Source organism: Bombus vosnesenskii, unplaced genomic scaffold (assembly GCF_011952255.1).
Source record: "Bombus vosnesenskii isolate JDL3184/JDL3185 unplaced genomic scaffold, Bvos_JDL3184-5_v1.1 scf7180000016274, whole genome shotgun sequence".
In the NCBI taxonomy this organism is placed as follows: Eukaryota; Metazoa; Arthropoda; class Insecta; order Hymenoptera; family Apidae; genus Bombus; species Bombus vosnesenskii.
In genome coordinates, this window is record NW_022884343.1 from 1,899,174 (window position 1) to 1,919,841 (window position 20,668).

General features: G+C 31.7%; 4 protein-coding genes and 2 long non-coding RNA genes across 14 annotated transcripts; 2 read left to right on the forward strand and 4 right to left on the reverse strand.

The window, feature by feature from the left end:
- Positions 1-116: 116 nt before the first annotated feature.
- On the forward strand, positions 117-4,121 carry LOC117242385. 7 transcript variants are annotated; one of them, XM_033509003.1, is made up of 7 exons: positions 616-701; positions 1,056-1,349; positions 1,468-1,589; positions 2,186-2,312; positions 3,494-3,602; positions 3,678-3,800; positions 3,864-4,115. In XM_033509003.1, exons 4-7 carry the CDS (start codon positions 2,302-2,304, stop codon positions 4,026-4,028), a joined length of 408 nt encoding a protein of 135 aa, XP_033364894.1. In that variant the 5' UTR covers positions 616-701; positions 1,056-1,349; positions 1,468-1,589; positions 2,186-2,301; the 3' UTR covers positions 4,029-4,115. The 7 variants fall into 7 exon arrangements, 6 of the variants coding, with proteins under 6 accessions (XP_033364892.1, XP_033364893.1, XP_033364897.1 ...); XM_033509001.1 differs by lacking the exon at positions 616-701 and adding an exon at positions 117-558 and having other exon boundaries at positions 1,056-1,589; XM_033509002.1 differs by lacking the exon at positions 616-701 and adding an exon at positions 117-390 and having other exon boundaries at positions 1,056-1,589.
- Positions 4,122-4,174: 53 nt separating this feature from the next.
- On the reverse strand, positions 4,175-7,812 carry LOC117242355 (protein brambleberry-like). 3 transcript variants are annotated; one of them, XM_033508942.1, is made up of 9 exons: positions 7,583-7,812; positions 7,023-7,408; positions 6,362-6,547; positions 6,072-6,294; positions 5,703-5,999; positions 5,402-5,614; positions 5,099-5,332; positions 4,721-5,036; positions 4,539-4,647 (listed from the first exon to the last, which is right to left on the reverse strand). In XM_033508942.1, the coding sequence occupies exons 2-9, from the start codon at positions 7,392-7,394 to the stop codon at positions 4,539-4,541; spliced, it is 1,950 nt and encodes a 649-aa protein (XP_033364833.1). In that variant the 5' UTR covers positions 7,395-7,408; positions 7,583-7,812. The 3 variants fall into 3 exon arrangements, with proteins under 3 accessions (XP_033364831.1, XP_033364833.1, XP_033364832.1); XM_033508941.1 differs by having other exon boundaries at positions 7,494-7,812; XM_033508940.1 differs by lacking the exon at positions 7,583-7,812 and having other exon boundaries at positions 4,175-4,647; positions 7,023-7,394.
- Positions 7,813-8,843: 1,031 nt separating this feature from the next.
- On the reverse strand, positions 8,844-13,273 carry LOC117242353 (protein SMG8). Its single transcript, XM_033508937.1, has 15 exons — positions 13,049-13,273; positions 12,714-12,858; positions 12,362-12,636; positions 12,047-12,277; positions 11,783-11,976; positions 11,615-11,718; positions 11,338-11,531; positions 11,039-11,278; positions 10,758-10,961; positions 10,562-10,671; positions 10,273-10,431; positions 10,001-10,211; positions 9,615-9,926; positions 9,280-9,459; positions 8,844-9,101 (listed from the first exon to the last, which is right to left on the reverse strand). The coding sequence occupies exons 1-15, from the start codon at positions 13,153-13,155 to the stop codon at positions 8,978-8,980; spliced, it is 2,790 nt and encodes a 929-aa protein (XP_033364828.1). The 5' UTR covers positions 13,156-13,273; the 3' UTR covers positions 8,844-8,977.
- A 172-nt stretch (positions 13,274-13,445) lies between these two features.
- On the forward strand, positions 13,446-16,498 carry LOC117242372 (cytoplasmic phosphatidylinositol transfer protein 1). The gene is made up of 8 exons (XM_033508979.1): positions 13,446-13,722; positions 13,941-14,089; positions 14,173-14,261; positions 14,363-14,370; positions 14,432-14,503; positions 14,568-14,666; positions 14,735-14,890; positions 14,970-16,498. The coding sequence occupies exons 1-8, from the start codon at positions 13,672-13,674 to the stop codon at positions 15,219-15,221; spliced, it is 876 nt and encodes a 291-aa protein (XP_033364870.1). The 5' UTR covers positions 13,446-13,671; the 3' UTR covers positions 15,222-16,498.
- On the reverse strand, positions 16,487-17,581 carry LOC117242397. The gene is made up of 2 exons (XR_004495254.1): positions 17,144-17,581; positions 16,487-16,839 (listed from the first exon to the last, which is right to left on the reverse strand). It is a non-coding gene; the product is annotated as an uncharacterized LOC117242397 (long non-coding RNA).
- Positions 17,582-17,591: 10 nt separating this feature from the next.
- Positions 17,592-19,414, reverse strand: LOC117242393. Its single transcript, XR_004495250.1, has 4 exons — positions 19,393-19,414; positions 19,108-19,319; positions 18,032-18,185; positions 17,592-17,708 (listed from the first exon to the last, which is right to left on the reverse strand). It is a non-coding gene; the product is annotated as an uncharacterized LOC117242393 (long non-coding RNA).
- Positions 19,415-20,668: the final 1,254 nt, after the last annotated feature.

Here is a 20,668-nt window from a genome sequence, read left to right on the forward strand (position 1 = left end):
GGAGAGAAGTTGTCGACGTGTTCCCTCGACAGCTGCCACCACTATAAGATCCGGTTCACACGAGTCTCCTCACTTGTCTCCCCTTGATCTTCTTTTTACACTTTTATAAGAGCTTTCTGAAAACTGTGCGTGACACTATCACCAAATTTCTTCTTCTTCGTTCACTTTTCTTTGTTGCATTATATCGTAATTGATCTTAGTTAATTGATTATTCGTTGATAATTTCATCATTTTATTGGCAATAGCTGGTAATAGTGTTACGAGATGGATGATGAAATAACCTTTCATTTGCAGAACTGAAAGAGCCACCTCATGCGCGAACTTTTTGCCAGAGAAGCACTTATCAAGGACGTTCAATTTGCAATACACTTGTATGGTGACAGTGTTGGTGTAAGTCGGTAAACAGGAAAACACTGTGCGCATTCATTCCTCTCTACTGACCCACATTCGCAGAAGTCGCTATCTTTTCTTCTGCTTCTCTTCTCTACCCTCGAACAATCAGCTATAAGTCAAGCCAGCCACGGCTCGTTGATCTGTCGTTTCTCCTTGCTCAGGATCGTACGAATCACTTTTTTCACCTTGCATTTATCTTTATTCGAAGAAAAAAGTGGTACCATATCGATAATTCATTTCTCCAGTTATTTTATTTTTAGTTCTAGTTATTTTCAGGTAAGAAAGCTGTTTTTGTTTCGTAACGTCATGTAAGTATGTAATTAAGTAAAAGTAAATAACTGGATAAAATATTAAATATAAGATTTAAGACACTAGAACTATTTTTAGAGAATATAGTTAAATTTATTTTTTTGTACAGAATTATTAAAAAAAGAAAGTGATTATATTTGATCCGCAGCAGTTGTTGTCCAACAATAACAAATAAATAGATAAGATATTAAATAAAAGATTTAAGGTCCTAGAATTATTTTTAAAAAATATATAATTGAATTTGTTAGATATACTTATTGGAAAATTTAGAGGAAGAGGATTTAGAAAATTAGATTTAGAAAAAAGTAATTCTGATGTTTTTGCAACATCTTAACTAGAATTTTTTCTTTCAGAGATCCTTATAAATGGCGACGCGACGCAACGTCACTGGATCATTCGTCTGCACGTCAACTTTCTTCCGTTTCATTTTTGTCGACGTCCAGTCACTATTTTCGACTAATTTACTAATTCGAATCGGAACTAGCAGGATCCCCGACGACGTTCGATTCAAAGAAATACATTTGTACGGATGTTAGGAAACATCAAAGCACGTCACATTGTCGGACGTCCCTCTGAATGTGTTTCTTCTTTTATACTCGAGGAAAGTAAAGTGAAACCAACGTAAAGTGAAACCTTTCAGTAGAGATGTAACTATAATAAGAAAAGTGAAAAGAATTAGAAATTGAGAAAGAGTTACCAGAAATATATTTTTTAACCTCTCTGATTTTGATATTGCAGAATTTATATCATAATTTAATATTTCAGAATTTTAATATGCCTATTTTAATGTTGCATGAAGGAGATATTTGATAAAGTTGTAACAAGGTTGGTTACTGAATGTAAGAAGTAAAATCAAGAGGAAAAAAAGGAAGCAGTAGTCGGGTCGAGTAAGTACATTTATGGGTCGTATCTTGGTAGATAGTATTCATTAGGGACACCGAATACGCGTCAGCGGACAGGATAAAAAAAATGGAAAAAATGATTCGATCTACACTCGTGGGAAGTCTGTGATCTTCCTAAAGGCGACTATAAATCAATGCAGTATTTAAGATTGGCCTGATGCAGATCTCTTAATATCAAAATGAAATATCGAATTACATTTTGCTTTCTTTATCTTACATTATCTATTAATGGCAATTATTTTATTATTTTATCTATTAATGGAAATGGAAGAAAAATAATAATTATAGAAATAAAATTAAAGAAAGTTGTAACGATAACACGCAACATTTTTACACTAATAATTTTTTAGCTTAAAAAAATAATCAAATATTTATAAAAAATATATTCTATAAGCTTCTATAAAAGAAATAATTTATTAAAAAATAAAAAATTTTATGAACTCTACACAACTCTAAAAAAAAAAGAAAAGTAGAATTTTGATGTCAAAACAATATTTTATACTTTTTCGTATTTTAAAGTATCTAGTAAAATTGTCGGAGAATGTAACGCGACAGTCGTATATCGTCATTTTCTCTGACAGATTTCAGGGACCGTCATTTCATTGTTTTTTCTCCTTTTCTGCTGAAAGATGATCGATTTGTGACGGTCAGGTCGAAAGAAAACGTGGAAAAGGTCAGGACATCGCAAAGATCATACATGGAGCTCAGGTCAATGTCGAAACGATCACCACCTTACACGCATAACGAACAGAGGTTCATGAACTTGCAGAATGCCTGCACGACAAAGAAACAAAATGGTCCTTTTTCCACAATATTCCTTCTTCACTTCAAATATATTTTTTCATCTTCCTCTTCATCTGTTTTAGTCTTAAAATTTCAATTTTTCAATTTAATAATTTTAGAAATTTTAAAGATTCTTGACAGAAATTTTTAAGTTTTAATTTTCATCTTTAAAGATTAATTTTTCTTTAAAAATTAAAGGTTTAAGTAAAATCAAAGTAGAGGAGGAGGACAATTCACCAACAGTGATAGTCAGAGATGTATGTGTCTTTCCAAAATGTAAATACTTTGTCTACTCTGTCTGTGGGCTCCTGATATGCTTCCTCTGTATTGTTTGGATCAGCCTCGTGTTCCCTTATCCTATGCATGCTTCTTGTATTGTAAAATGGTATTTCAATTCTTCATATATACTCTTTATACATATGCTTGCAAATAATAGTAATAAAAATTTGTTTATATTAATATTTCAGTAAAATTTACTCTTTTTATGGAGTTTTCTTTATTTTAATTCTTCCTACTGATAACAATAACAACCAGAAAAAGGAATTAATACATATATATTGATATTTCGTCCCAATATGTTTCTTTTATAAATTTTTCTTACTCTGACTAATTAGATATATCGTTCATGTATCACCAACATCCTATCCTTTATATACTTCATTTTTGTAAGAAAACGTGCTGCTGCATCAAATGAAGTAGCATAAATGTTTTGTCTATAACCCTAAAAGCTTGGGAAAAATTGTTTTATGATAACATCTACTCTGCAAGTAATCCTGTGCATAAAGCAACTGAATATTAGCCAGCAATGGTAAGGCTCGTATATTTTTCTTTGGCTGGATGACACCGCTTGAAAAATATACGAGCCACACTTTTCAAGCCCATGAGAACGTCGCGCGTGTTATTTCGGTGCTCCCCTTTGAACTTCCACGCTGCCAAAAGACGATAAAAATTTTCACGAATAAAACAGTCGATTTCGGATTAAATATACCTTACCTAGTTCCGTGGATAATCGTAGAAAATTTTGTCATTATTTTCTAGCGACTTTTCTTATCGGCCTTATATCGAAAAAGATATTTTGAAATAATTTGTTTCTTTTTTTATTATAGGAAATTTGGTGATCCATGCAAGTATGTTATGCAGAAATTTAGGAGTCAGATACTTAATTGGTCGTCCTGTGTGAATTGTGGCCCACGTGGTGGTAGATGTCTATATACAGTAAAAAATAATTTTTATTTAAATATTAATAATTTTTTATTTCAAAATGTATAATGTTTAACTTTGGCTTTGTAGCTCAAGGAACCAAAACCAAGTGAAAGTAACATAATTAAAGCTATTCATCTTGCTTCAAATTTGAAGACTACGGAAACCATCAAAATTGATTTTGATGAAATTAACAAAACTTGCGTAGCAACGGTATATCTAATTTTTTAACTCGTGAATTATAATTTTTTAAATTATTTCTTTTTATTATTGAAGGGAGAATCCGTGTCAAATGAATGGTTCAGGATTTTCGATTATGGCACAAATTACTGCAATTTGCATAATTTAGTAACCGAGATTGGTTTTGATAAAAGTTCAAAGTTCTTGGAATTGACAAGCAATGCAGTTTGCACACAGTACAATATGGCAGTTTGTGGCTGAAAAATATTGCTTTGACTTTTCTTTGCCATTTATGAAATGTTTTCATTTAATTAGTATACATACGTACATTTGTTGATATTTTTAAATAAAGCTGCAAATACATTTTTACTGTTTTATTAATGTTGATTTTACAATAAAAGAGTTTATAAAAATAAATTACAATTATATTTAATACAAAATACATGCTTCTTAGAAAGAACTATAATATAAAGTGCATAGCATTATATTATGTACAATTTTGTCTTTTTATAAACTACAATATTTGTCATGTTGAGAATGTAGAAGACAATGCTTCAAAGGCACTATATTGATGTTAAAATTACGGACATTTATGAAGTTCAAGAAATTGTCTAATTGATAAAATAATTTTATATCTAATTATTTAGTTTAATTGATTAACGTATTACGTTTACAAACGGTTCAATTCTCGATAGAAGTAATTTTAATTAACTTAATGTAACAAACTAACCTAACATTATGTTAAAAAATTTATCAGTTACCCATTGAGTGTCAAAAGGAATGTTTGCTGCAATACAGACCACTTATTGCATATAACCGACACCTTCTGCCGCTTAGTGTTATGCCATTACATATCGCTCTCGATGATGTTGAAGAAATACTAAGATTAAAAAGAATCATTTTATTGTCGATAACAAAATTCTACTTTGTTAGTACTTTTGAATCAGAGATACCTTCTGGAGGGTGAATGTTGACGAGAATAAGAAGACCTGCTGACAGAATTTTCAACTTTTTTTAATCTTCGCCTTAGATCATTGGCATCGACTAGAAGTTCAAGGTCATCGATACTTCCATTGTTTTCATTCATTAAATTTGAATGTTCAAAGTATGTATTATCTTCGGACATACTTGGATACTCTTGTTCGTAATTACAAACGAGGTCTTCGCGATTTCTCCTCGAGGAAGTGTACGAACAGGACAATTCCTCACGTGGCATTAATCTTTGCTTACTCCACGAAGTTGCTGCTTGTATCAGCGAACTAAACTTTTCTGAAAATTGCAATTAATTATTTTAATGAAGAAAATATGATATATATCACTTTTGAACTTACGGATAGATCGGTTTATTTGATAACGGACAAATCCATAAATTTTCCATGTACTCCTCTTCAAATTTGTGTAGAAAGATATTGGAAGATGACGTGATTGAGCAGTGTAAGAAGAAGAAACATATTCTGCGGTACTATTCGCATGACCATTTTTGTAGATGGTTTGAATCGGATCTGACCGTGTTTCTCTTCTTTTTGCACCAAATAAACGTTGAATTCCAACCATTAGGAAATGCACTAAGAAATAAAAATATTAAAATAAAATGTATATTGACTCTATAAATATTTTTCTTGTATAATACATACTCATTGTGATTAAAAATATTAATACACTCATTGATACAAAGTCCAAACAAGCATCCATGCCATGCTTCAAGAAAGATACTAAGTTTAACGGTACAAGTCCCAGAATAGTGACTCTAGTTAGCAGTGGTGCATGAAGGAATGCAGCAATTACCATGGCAAATAATAAGTAAACAATGTGCAAGCTTATACGATATACTTGATACATTTGTTCTCCTGAAAAGTTAGAAAATTTAATTATCCATCTTAATGAGGTTTCCTTTTTTTATGCTACAATATTCATAGTTTCCAAAATTATAATTACCAGTATCACCAATGTAATTGGTCAACCAATTAAGCTTCTCATCTATCTCTGCACGCATAGTATTTGTTATATTCCAAATATATTGAATAGTGTCATTAATTTGACCTAATTTTTGTAAAGTTTGTTCATATTGAACAAGTGCTGCTGCATGTTGTGCGAAAATTCGATCTGTACTAGATTCTATTTTGTCCCAGATCAATTGTGCTTGTAACTGAATGTTTAATAAATCCTCTAGTATTTCTTTATGGTTTTCGCTACGTTCGATAGCTTGTTGCTCCAAATTTTTATTTGCCTCTTCTACAAAAGATTAAATTAATTGAATGTTACCAATCACAAATATTTTAGATTTTGATTCATTTAAATAATTACCTAATTTCCTTCTGATATCGTCCGCCATTGCCGCAAGTTGTGCGTGTCCAGATCGAATTAAAGCTTTTTCGTTGTTCAGTTCTCTTAAATTTGTTGTCACGAGATTATGAGCTGATGCTTGTGCATCTTTTAGACGCTTTTGCTGTTCTAATAATGCTTTATTACCGTCTGACAAAGACGATAGAGCTTCTACAGTTTGTTCTTCTAGACGATCTTGACCTTCCTAAAAAAATATTCAATGATAAAATAATGTTAACGTTCAGAGCTTATACACTATTTTATACACTCACTTTTAATGAACTCAGTGTCTTAATTTGTGTGTGCGCAGTTTGCATTAATTTGTTCACAGTCAATTCTGTAAGAGCACGAAATTGAGTACTGCGAGCTGCATAACAAACTGCTCTGGCTCTGTTACTCATTAAATGGTATGCATTCCACATATCTGCATCCATATCTGTGGTACATTGTTTTAGTGACTGCAAAAAATACAATTGTATTCACTTTATAAATTTTGAACAAAAAGATTTCCATAGTATTATGTATTTTTTTAACTTCACTATATACAAATAACAGAAACACTAAATTTTTAGTACTGTTACATAAAGTTCAACTGATTAGCTTCATGTACAAACAGGGACTGTACTTTATATTATGAAGCTTGAAACTAGGAAGACCTTAGTGGTGGTCTATGTATTTTGTAAGTGGGGGAAATGCAAGTCTGAACATGTTTCATACCACCCTTCCACATGTAATTTCACAGACAGTGTTGTATATTTAGATATTTTGTATACTTGAATTCAGTCCCCTTCTTCAATGCATAATATCATTAACAAAATAAAGTTTATAGAAATTATATACATGAAATTAAAAGTGGAAAACAGTTGAAGCTTCCAATTTTTACATTGCTATAAAAAATAAAGAATTTATTGTAAAAAGATAATAAAATTTTACCATTTCCTCAGTACATGGAAATATTTTCCTGCCCTCCACTGCAGACTGACAATTCAAAAGATTAACACTCAGTTTGGCAAGTTGTTCCTCACTCAACTCAGAGCAAGAAGTTTTAATCTTCATAATAACTTTGTGTTGGCAAGTTTCTAAAGGCGATGACACTTGAATTTCTGTAAACTTTGCAGCTTCTTGAAGGAACTTCTCATCCTCTGTCATAGATTCATAAGGAATAGAAATCAATGGAACACCATCTGCTACCAAGACAGTAGTATCATCTGTATCCTTTCCCCAAATCCATTTAAATACCGAAGCATAATCGCCTTGACAAGTTATTGACATAAGTGACAAAACCAATAAATGTATATACACCATCCTGCTTTGTTTTTCTGGAAAGATGACAAACAAATTCAACAATTGATATTATTTATGGAATACTGAATGACTTTTAAATGATTATCGGTATTAAATTACCTAAAATAAAAATTGAGAAAAATTGACTTCTAAATGATATTGAGCAAATAATCAGAATACAGAATTAAAAATCATAATTTTAGATTTACGACGTTAAAAATACTCAGTTTCTTTCGCAATGTTATATCACCTTCACCGATGTAAAATATATGCTATAAAATATTAAAACATTATTGTTGAGAAAACCGAGTGCTTCATTCATTCCACCGGAAATTTTATAGTAGTAGTGGGTGACAAACGAAAATAGCTGCTTCACAGGTGAGATACAATCAACCGTTTACTTATTCTCGTTGTGCTTGGACTTTGCAACGGTTATAGCGCTGCAGTTCAGTGGCGGAGAAATTAGAAAGTGAAATCAAACTTTCTTACATAATATTTGGTAATATCTATTTAATTTCCAGTTAACCTCGTTCCAATATAAATAATCACAAAAAATTATTACAATATATGATATAAATACTATACATATGGAATTTCAATATTAATTGTGAAGCATATTAACTAAGTATGTATTCGGGAGATTTGAATTTTTTCCAAGATACGATTTAAGCACCAACCAATCAGAAGCCCACTTTTATTAATGTTACCTGCGCAGTTTGAGTGAACCAATCAGAGCATTTCCCGGCTACCGAATCGCTTGCGCAGATCGGTCTCGCGTTGCTTGCAATACCGCGAATATGTTTGTGATGTCGCAAATTCATAATTTTGTAAGTTAGTTATGCCGAAAATAGTGTTAAATGTGCATCGTGGAAGTTTTCGAAATACGCTGTATGCTGTTTCGGTGAGTCAAAAACATAAATGTCACTCTGAGATACCTTTCATTGAATAATTTGCTAATAGCAAATATGTAGTGCATATATTGGGTGCCCTTTGAAATTTGTATTAAATAAAATCAAATAAAGGACGCTATCGAAGCAATACTTTTTGATTTCTCAGAGTTCGTAGCATTTTAAGTTTTGAAAAAAAAAGTAGTTTCTAATACATATTTGTTTATTTCAATTTTAGTATATAAAAGGTTTTATACATAAAAGTTATATTATCTATTATATAGTGCTATACAGGGTATCTCAAGGTTTAACAGCCAAATTTTGTCAGTATATTGTATGGATAAAATCAAGTAAAGAGTGTTAAGGACACAGCTAATTTGCAGCTGTATTAAAAAATTAAAAAAATATTGAGAAAGTTTGACTGTTAAATTCTGAAATACTCTGTATGATATCATATATATAATTTTCTATAGTTAGTAAATGATAATTATAAGAACTAATTCTTAGGCCATCTTTTGAATTATAAAGATCCTTTTTATTGACTACATTCAAATTGAGTTTTATTATATAAAATTGGAATTAGAAATTATAAATAATAATATAAACTTTGATTAGCCTTATATGTTTATAAGAAGTAATTTACTATTTAAAAGAAGTAATTTGTACAAAATTTACAAATTTCGTACAAATCAGTTTTTGACTAGAAATATTTGAATACTATATTTTCTTTTCCGGAAGTACTTCACTAATTCCATACATTCCCGCCAATAGTCTTCCGTGTGAAGTTGGTACTGGTTCTTTTGGCGCCAAATATGGACCCTTTTCATCCATATACACGTATCTAAATTTTCGTTAAGAATTAATTTAAATTTTTTATAAACGTTGTGATATATTAAAATTTCATACTTTAAAAATTCACATTCCAAAATTAAAGATTGTTGAAATTACAATTTTCATTACTTAAGTATTCTTATGTTATAATACAAAAGGTAATGTAGATATTAATTTTGAAAGGATACGGTAATCTCAAGACCCAGTAAGCACTTTGCGATAACTTTATTGGTTCATCGCAACCAGTGACAAAAATTGGACAAGGTGGAGGTCCAGGTTGTACTCTAGGATTTACTGTAACATGAACAGGTGCTTTTGGCGTCACTACGTGAATTCTCATTAATTGAGCTATTAGAGGCTTTGTTTGCCTGAAAATTAAAAAGTTAATTCGATATTAATTCAAAATTAATTTAATATCATTTATTTGGAGCTAAAATACATATGGTCATTATCATTATTTGGATTTAAATTAAATTTAATTATCTGGATTTCTATCGAAATTGCTTTTTAAATATTCACATACCGACAAGGACAGGGAAAATAGAGCGGCATGTCCGCAGTACTGGATGTGACTTTATTTCCACTGTCCTTCACAATCCCATTTCCAGTAGCCTTCAGAACCTTATCCGGCGCAGACGCCATAAATCTGTGTCCTCTTGGACACTCGTATTCCACTCCCACAAATATTTTCACTACAAATTCCTTTCCGCCTTTTGATTTCCGACCACGAATAGTATTCATATTTTGAAAATTCTTTCCTCTCGGACAATAGTTATGGGTTCCATGATCACCTATAGTAGGCCACAAAGAGCCTCTTTCTTTTTGATGCTCTAGTCTAATAAAAAATTAATCGGTACAAATTAAATCCAACTTAACGATGAAACTGAATTTCTTGGTTTATTAAATTACCTAACAGTCACATCCCATGGTAAAAGAAAAGCGGAAGTGGCTAAAACACCAGCTTGGTGTTGTAAACCCAAATTATGAGAGTATAGGCTACTTGGTCCAAGGCAAACTAGAGACCAGCTAGAGAATTGTGGCAATAAACCAGCTGGTGATTCTGTATGTAACATTCCTGGTAGATACTCTGTTGTTGAAGGCTGCCTGACTAGAGATTTCTCTATAGAATTAAAGAATATTGAAATATAATATTATAATTAATCTTCTCAAAGAATAGTTACCTTTTGCATTTTCTGCATCACTATCTGATACTTCTATAACTACTTTATGTGCTTCATTAGGTGTTAAACTGGTTTTACTGCTGAGCTTAGGAACATCTTCATTAGTTTCACTCGTTGGAGGTGACTGTCCTCCACTTCCATATGGAGTTCGAATATCATCTAAAGTCATAACCTTAATGTCATAAACTTAACTTTTCAAAGAATTTTTTTACCAATAAATTGACTTTTCAAAGAATTCTTTACCACAGGATTGAATTGTAAATAATTATGAACAATAAGACAAAAATACCATTCAGAGTGTTAACTCCTAAGCTGCAAGCTTGAGTATTTCCTTCAGATGTTGGAGATTCTGCATGAGTGAAAGAGTCCTCTCGTTTAGTAGAAAACAACTGTGCAGGCCTGTAATAAGAGTACGCCATTGTTCAAACTCTAAGACACAGAAATCTATTATCAATATTGATATACAATTATTATAAATATTTTACCTATAATTATGAGTGCTTGGTTGGAAAACAGGAAACTGTATGTTCTCTAACTGAGCACATCCACATTGCTTAGCTAGCATTTGAAAATAATCATAGTTGGCCTGTCTCAGACTGAATGGGTCCTCCCTTGAACCCTGACAACGACCACAATTACAAGCACAGATGTATCGAACTCCGCTACAATGTTCCCTAATTGGTAAGTCACTGTAAAGTGATATAATATTATATTGAGATTACATAATAAATAATGTGAGATAAATCGTTTTCCCTGAATCACGCACTTGTCATTCTCTCTTTGTTCCGTTTGTTCCCCGCCTCCAGCGCCCTCACTTCCACCTCTGTGTATTGGATTCGTGCAAGGATTCCCTGTCAGAGACAGTACTTCGCACATCTGCCTCCCAGATCTCCAGTGCTTCTCGCATTCGGCCTGTAGTTTTTCATTAAACTCTTCAAATAAAGGGCCTCGTGCATGCATCTCAAAGACCCCCATTGCATGTGCCAATTTTGTTTCATGATATGCTCTGGTGTAAATATTGAGGGATTACTTTATGTAAATTTTTCTTGGGGAAACTTTGAATACCTTGTGTAGTGTTGCGGTAGGTTCTCTTGGTAAGCCTGGAGGGCTCGTGGGAGTACTTTGCTGCATCTGCTCTTACTGAACTTTACATCAGTATCTAACAAGCTGTGTAATGTTAGTAGTTCTTTATCTGTTCCATGTATAAAATAGTTGTATACTTTGTTTGCCACTTCACAGAATATTGTAACATTAGGTATCTGATAAAAAAAAGGTTGAAGTTAGAAGCAAACTAAATGTAAAATTGTAATTTAATATTAGTTGTTTTTATTATTGGTCTGACCTCAAAATAGGCAGGTACAGAATGTCTTCCAACATTGTCATCAAAACCTCTTGCAAAGGCTAGGTTTATATGCTGTTGTAGAAATGATCTAAAGGAACGAGTTTCTGTGAACATATATGGAGTTATTATTATTTTGATTATGTGGTTTTAATTCAGTAATATTCTTACCAGTTTCTGTATCGTCTATTTGAATATTGGAATCCTGACTAGCCAAACTCCTTGAAGTACTTCCTCCAGAGCTAACTTTGCAACTCTGTATGAGCTTCTTTGCCATGTAGCCCAGAATATCTCTGGATTCTGTCGTACCAGTGTGTACATATACGAATTCTTGATTTGCAGGAATTGCGAACAGTGAATTTGAGCTGAAAATTCACCCACATATTGTTTACATTAAATTAAACAATGTTTGAATTTTGTAGTCTTTATATTTACCTAATATTGGTTACTATTCGATTTTTCCTTAATACTTGGTATATCTGATCTTCTAAGGAATGCTCCAGTTTCTTGATATTAGCTCCACTGGCAGGATCTTGAAACACAGTGGGACAAGTTTCAAAATAGAATAAAACCCTAGGAGAGCAGGGTCTAACATTTGATACCCAGTCCTTAGGTAAACTGTATATGGAACTTAGGACATCAGAAAGTTGTGGAGAAACCTTTTGTCTGAAAATCAAAATATACATTTGTATTCAAGATCTGTATTGTATTGTAGAACAGTATATTTAATGAAAGAAATTAGATGTATACCTTACCATATCCATGGCTCTGAATAAATGTACATAACTATAGTCAAATGTGTGAGTCGGATGAGTAAGAATAATAACATGCGATATGTGAAATAAAACAAGTAGTGCTCTAGCATATTTATCTCTCATGTGTGCCCATACACTAAGGAAATCCTTGCAGTCCTGTTTTTCTAAGAACTTATCATATTTTGTTAAAAGGGTGTGTGTATCTAATAATCCTCTTAAATGCAAGTATATAGTTCTATCTTTAGAATCGTAGTATCCCTCAATCTCACACTAGAAATAATTTCATTAGTGTTATTTTCGTACAAATTATTTTAGAGATTCTAATGTATTCTCAAATAAACTCTTACAAATGATTCTTCTTCTATCTCTGGTTCATCCAGGAGGCCCACCTGCAGGATTGAACTGAGCATGTTGGTCTTGCATCCTTTTGCACTATATTGTGACTTTCCAAATACAGATACTATCACTACCTTTTTATCTGTGTGTACAAAACTAAAAATAAAATATTGAGAAAAAATAAATACTTGCTTTTGTATCATGATAAATACCAAAATATTTCTATATACAAGATATCACATTCACTGTTATTTTTAATTAATAAATTTATACATCAATGAAATAGTTGTCGAATATAGAAAACTTTTTCTTTATTAAAGTAAAAACGTTTTTTTCGTTAAATTACCTTCCTGCGCTGCATGGAAGTCGGAATTTTTGCGGTCGCATTGTATATTTGTTTGGCAACTTAAAGGTTATGTTATTGCATGCTATAGTTATAAGATAGCAGCGCATAATGCAATGTAATGAAGTACATTTGCAACAGGTTATAAACTTTACTAAAAAATTGCAGAAACATGAATAAATGTAATTTTTCTGTATTAAGCAATTTATTTTTTAGCAATATCTTTTTGCATAACCTTAACTTTTTTTAAATAAATGTATTTAGGTGAAGGTTGTTATAATTCCTAGTAACACCAGGAAATACATTTTCTTAATCACTCTAGAAAAAATATTTAGTTATTTACAATTGATCATTAAATAATTTAAATGATTGGGATTTTTTCTTTATGGTATATCTAGTTACACTATCGTTTGCGTAAGGTGTCAAACATTATTATCGATTTGAAACAGTGGACGGACTTCATACAATTCGATTGTTTATTGGCTCATCGCTTGGAGGTAGTGAAATAGCTATTTGGATGACAATTTCATCAGCTCCATATTCATTAGCTAAGGAGAGAGCTATAATCTCATAAGCGAATATTAATTTAATGCAGTCGTAGGAGGTTGTCTGGTTTTCGTTACAATATGGTATTAACGAAGGAATATCGCATATGTATGCCGCTTACTACAGGGGAGGTAAATCTTTCTGAATTTTTAATGTTAATTGTTACTACAGCTTTGCATAAATATTCCTTCCATATACAGGTATTAGAAATTTTCGTTTTTAACATTCCGTTATAATTTTTTACTCTGTCAGTTAATATTTTCTCATAATTCTTGATTAAGCACAATTAGAACTTTGGTTCACTTCAGTTGAATTAAAGAATTTCAATTATTGATTATATTCTTTGCAGTATCGGATAGGGCAACTTTATATGATTGCTAGACACAGTCATGAGCAATCAGATAATGATGAAGGTGTTGAGGTTGTTGAAAATGTGGAGTGTGATGATCCAGAACACGGAAAGGGTCAATATACAGAGAAGCGAATCCATCTATCTAGGTAATTTTCATGGCATCACTTATATCTCTAAATTCAGACTATTGTGGAGGTTGATGCCTCATATTTGTTATATTAAATTACAGTAAATTGCCATATTGGATTCAATCTCTCATTCCTCGAATATTTTATGTCACAGAGAAGGCATGGAATTATTATCCCTTTACTGTCACAGGTATATTAAAATATAGTTAATATTTCATCAAATAGAATCCAAAAATGTTTCTTTCTAGCTAATAATGTGGCTTTTTTTCATGTTACTTATGGTCTACTAAGAATACACTGTAAGTATAAAAATTGTAGCTTTATGTAAGGTTTCTTGTTACATAAAATTTTACTTTTTAGTGTTCTTTTATTCCAAAATTGTACATCTCAATAAAAACGCGATATGAGGATAACAATGGATCTACAGAAAATGTATGTAAATGAGTTTTATATGTAAATAGAATCAGTTCTGTTACATATAATGCTATTAAAACAGTGTTTAGGTCTGTCTCCTATTGAATTGATTCATCGTGAGGTTGATTTTGTGGACATTGCGTATGACGAATTATCCGCGAAGCACTATAAAGAGGAAGAGGTATTGTTATTATTATAACACCTAGGTCTTGACTTAGAAATTTACATTCGTGAATATCTTTACTTTAGGACCCAAAATTCTTTAAATCTCAACGAACTGGTCGTGGGCCATTGGTAGAAGGGTGGAAAGGCACTACACAGCCTATAATGTGTTCTTACAAGCTAGTTCAAGCTTCTTTTGAAGTGTGGGGTATGCAAACTCGAGTGGAAGACTTCATTCATAGAGTAATTTGTTTATAAATATTCATAGAGTACTTGAATTACGAAATTTACAACTGTAATGATGTTATTCTTACATCTGCAGTGTATTAGAGATATTTTATTATTGGGTCATCGTCAAGCATTTGCATGGATTGATGAGTGGTATGACATGACACTGGAGGATGTTCGACAGTACGAACAAAAGATGCAAGCTGAAACTAATGAGAAAGTGCGACTCAGAAATATGAATAACGAGAAGCCACCAACACCAACCACACCAACTTCATCAATGCCGTCTTCACCATTACCCAAGTCTCCTACACAGTCCACTCGATCATGGTTCTCTTGGTCTTAGCCATATTGTTAGAGTAATCAACTTATCTAGGGAACGTAATTATGATTGTGCAAATAAATATCGGCACTTTCGATTCTGTGTGTGTGTGTATATATAATACATATATATATATATATGTATGTATGTATATGTATATGTATGTACATTATAGCCAGGTACCTGCAACAGGATTTGCGAACCAGAGTTCCTGATCTGTTTTTCTTTTTTAGATCATTTTTCTGCAATATTGTCAAACAAAGAATATCTATCGTCTACGCAATGTTGAATATTTTTATAGTTTATTCATGTCTATGCTAATCAGTTTAGGACTAGCTGAAAGTAGTATTTTAAAAAGTGCAGGTTTCCCGTGAACTTATGTTAACTTTAGTATTTGTTCTCCTTTATAACATTCATTGCAGATTATATTGTTGTATTTTAAGTTAAAGATATTTATAAAGTCATTTTATCAAGGCAGGAAGTAAAGATATCAGGAGTAGTTCTTGAATACTTGTAAATGTCGTAAAAGTAGTAGCGAAACTTAGACCTAGTTAGGGAAGGCACCATGGTACATCCAAAGTGGATACTTATTGGTATTATATACACACCGGCTTAAGCTATATTGATGTGTGAAATACTGTAAAGATCAGTGATTAGTGTTTAACATAAGAATTATTAATTGTCATAGCAGATTGTATACTATGCTATGTGTATACTATTTCTTGATGCAATTACGAACTCTCACGGCACTAATGAATTGTGTTCTTTTTTTGATTTAATAATGAGGTTTATATTAACTTAAAGATACCTATAGTATTTTTTCTAATTGAATAGCAGGTTGTACATACAGAATTATCTGAGATAGGATATTAATTCTACTTCTTGTAGGCTTTAAAAAGGACCAGGAGTATCTGTTTTTAATTTTGTGTTAGCATCTGAATTCTCTGCTGTTTCTAATTTATAATAATTATGTGCTGTCCAAAATTTTCTTGGGACCAAAACAGACCTTAAAACAAAAAGAGGTGGAAAGATACATACGCACAACAATTCACTTTTAATTTTTATATAAAATTAAAGCTTGAAACTACAGCTATACACATTTGCAATGTGCATTTTGTGCCGTGGAAAGAAAACTGTTCGATCTCATTGTTAAGAATCTTTTCATTGCTTAATTTCCATTGCTTATAGCATGTTTAAAATTGTGTTCTTTTTTAAAAGGGTACTCACTGCAGAGCATTTAATTGCCTCTTTATTGTACGAATATGTATTTAAATAAACGTTTCAAGCTATTCTTTTCAGAAGATTCGTTATTTTATTGTTTAGTCTGTAAATTTACAACCAAGCAGCTACTTTAATACTAAGTTTACAGTAAGTGTAATAAGTACATAACAGTTTGATGAGCAAAAAAGCAAGCTGAATAGCTTTCATACATTTCATATAGCTATGTTTACTCATTTTTACAAAACTACATAGCAGTACAATTACAATGTTTAAATTACATTGACACATTCAGTGCTACCAAAGCACTTCACATGGCTGTGCTTTTTTAAGAATTATTAGTCAGAAATCAAATGAAGAACCTTAGTAATGATATTTGACTCAATATACTGTTTCTTAGGTTATTTATCTTCATATTGAAACACTAAAAAAGCAAAAAAGAAATCAAATTGCGTCCGAACTATTTATTTATCCAACAATAGTTCCAAAATATTCAATTTCATTTTATACTTTTTTCATGGAGGGTGCAAATTAAATTGGTTTACGAAATAGGAAAATTTGCTGAAGTCAGGTATATTATTTGCAACTAAGTAACTGTCCGGATCAAAAGAGCGTCGCGAAGACGTTCTGAACTTTTAATTATCTTCAAAATCGGCATGGAATTAATAAACTTTTATTTTTGACTGTGAGACTCGTTTCACACTACTCCAACCACTTACCCCTCTTACCTTGCTCCTTTATCTTATTCATCCAGCAGTCGTACACAGAGTAGAACAAAATCAGTGGAGAGACCGCTTCGTAAGAGCCATTGATATCTTACTCACTGATATCTTTTTATGGAAATTCTTTCTTTGGTGTTTTTTACTTATTGAAATTTTGAGTTTGTCACTGTTTTTTTAAATTGCTATTTATTTTTTGGTGTCTTTTAATTTTTATTAATTGTCGCAATGGTTTCTTTTTACCACGCCCCCTTCTCTATATCTTTTTGTTACCAGAATTCTTTTTAGCGCGTCTTCTCTTAATCATTGAAATTTTTTATTGTCCTCTCGTTATACCTCTTTCATCGCCTTCTTTTATTATTGGAATTTCATTTTTAGTACAATTTTTTATATTGCTTTTTTCTTCATCAACGACCTCCTTTTTGCTGGGTTCTTTTCTTTTTGGGTTCTTTTTCTTTTTCTTGCTTGGGTTTTTGTTTTTTCATTGATACTTGTGCTGCTTCTTTTTATCGTTAAGAATTTTCTATGGTATATACTGTTTTTCTTTATTGTATGGATACATTCCGCACATTTTCTATAACAGAGAAAAATTATTTTCGAAATTGCTTCGATATGTACTATGATTTCTAATTTATTTGATTTTTAAATTTATACAATATATATAGTGCTCCTTCTCACGTAAACATATCATTTGCATCATTTTCTTTAAGTATTTCCTACTATAGATATTTCCCCCTTCCTTCCTTTTCCAGGAATTCCTTTCCTTAATTACTCAGTTTCATCGATTACTATTATTATATTCCCTTTACTACTTCACTTCATAACCACCATCAGTCTACCACCTTCTCCACTTGATTATTCCTCATCCTTGCACTCACTTCTCCAGCTACATCTTACCTATCTTCATCCTTATTTCTCCTATATCCTATTCCAGCTTTAATATATCTTCTTCTTGGAAACTTCTTTCTTCACCAGTTTAATGCAATCACTATATGATACTTTTGATAATAACTTTTCTCCACGTAAATTATTGCAAGTAAGTTTCTGATACCTATTCAAATAGAACTTAATTATGTTCGAATAATTTTTATAATAATAAAAAATATACAGGGTGAGCTAGTAAGAAAGGAATAACTTGTTATTGACTTTATCACAAGACTGAAATAAAATTTATTGTATTGAAATGCCTGATTAGGTGAATATAGTTTAATTTTTTAATACCTTATTATGTTTTTTGAGATGTTCAGATCACCTCGAATTTTATAAATGGCACCGTGTATATTTTATATTTTATACCATTAATTTTTTTATACCATATATTTTGTACCATTAGTCGATCCAGATGGACATTCTCTACAAACGAATATCAATCTATTAACTGGCCACCTACACGGTATTCCAATTTATGTGTATTACCCTTTGTTCGAACACTCTTTGGGGGTTGAATTTCGAAAAACACTTAAACACGTGTTTGATTATTTTAAAGGAGAAGGTCATGCCAAATTTCAAGCTTCTACCTTCAGTGGACATAGAGATACGGTTATGCTGTAAAAATATTTTACCCATTTTCTACCCCATCAGAGTTCGTATTTTCGAAAAATTTGTTTACACCCAAGCTTAATTTCACCCACATCATAAGAGAAGTATATTGGGCGCTCCAATACAATAAATTTTATTTCAAACATTTTTTGCGTCAAGAGGTAATGAGTTATTTCAAGCGTTCATTCTTACTGTCTCACCTTCTATATATGTGTATTTTTTAATAAATCTACAAAATAGAAATTTTTCTTTCTTAATGCTTCTAAATATTTTTTGACATAACATTATCAAATAATTTCAAAAATAAAATAATAGTACAAGTGTCCGAAATACAAAGTAAATAATAATAATAATATATGTCGTTATTATAATTATAACATATAAAATAATATATGTAATTATTTGTTGCTTGCTTTATGGAGAAGGTAGCGTACTTTTGGACAGCACTGTACAAGAGGTTGGCGAAATGTCGCACCGATTTAGAGAAATTTCGCTGTAACTTGCGCGGTGATTGTTTTTCGAAAAAGAGATCAGTGAAAGCAATCATTTTCCCGATATATTCTCTGTTCTTTCTATCTTTTTTATTTCAATAGTAAAATAGTTCGCCCAGAGTCGATACTGTGTTCTATTGTAGCCGAATTTATCTCTAGAGCCGTTAAATTTTTTGTTAATAAAATATAATCAATTAAACGATGCTTAAAAAAATTGGATTTAATTACCTTATTTCACTATTTTTTATTTTTATACATAAATTAATCTTGTTTATGAATTAATCTTTTTCAATTTTTGTAAATAACAAACTAAATACTCAATGAGTAATTTTCTGCCTGAAATAAATATAAGCACAAAATGTCCAATGCAACAACCGGTGGTTCAATTAGACTATATGTAAATTCTCAAATTTCTACATTTTCGAAGAAATTCTATTAATCTACCAAAGAACCGGAAACCATCTGAATATAAAAAGATAGTAATTGAACGTTCTTACTAGTAAGTCTCAACAGCAAGATCGAAAAAGCCAGCTTAACCCTGTCGCGATCCTCGAATTAGCAAAAGCTTTATAATATCTTAAAGACATGTTTATCGTAAAAGAAGAGGGGCTACTCATACGAATAACAATTTTTCCATATTGAACTCGAATCTGAAATATTTTCTAATAGACAAAAATGGCCGACAGAATACACAGTTAAATACACACATAAAACACCAATCAATAGCAGAGAAGAATTGAAAAACCGTTTACGGGAAAAAGCTGCTGCCCATGTATCGTTCTATTTGAGGATCCCTGTGCACCTCGTTGCTCAGGCTGACCTACTTTTATTCGTGTAAGAAGGTTTGCTCGAGCATAGGGATATTTCGGCTAACATTTAATTGTCAATAACTAAAAAACAAAGCCGAAAACGCAATTTTTTTATTCTTGATTTTCATCTTATTTTAGCTTCAAGAATCCCCCTTAAATTTGTTTACATCTGTAGCCGATATTGTACAAATGTCCGCAACATTCAGCTTGCACATCTAATATTACAACGGAATAACTTGAGAAACTGTTAATAACCAAAGAAGAGCAATATATTCTTTTATAAAAACACTATAAAAGATAAGAGGATTGGTGACTATTATTATTATTATTGATGATATATATGATGCAATGTATTTTTGTTGCTGGTTGCATATATATTCAAAATACGTGACTTTCAAGTGAGATTGCACTGGTGTCCCAGTATTTTTGTGATCGACCGTAGTTAAATTAAGTTTAGAAATGTCTTTCATCCTTAACCAGTTAACCACAGCTATAGTTAATCTTCCGTGCAAAGGGTAGAAGGATTTTCCTACTATAAACGATTATGTAAACGTTCGAGGCTGTTAAAAGCGTAACCACGCGGTAAGAAAGAGCTTCTGGCTCGTTTCTCACTGCGAAGGAAGAAAGAATAAGTTCCTCCCCCTTTTATCACGTGGCCATGGCGTGTCACGTGTTCTATGGGCCGCGTGAGGTCG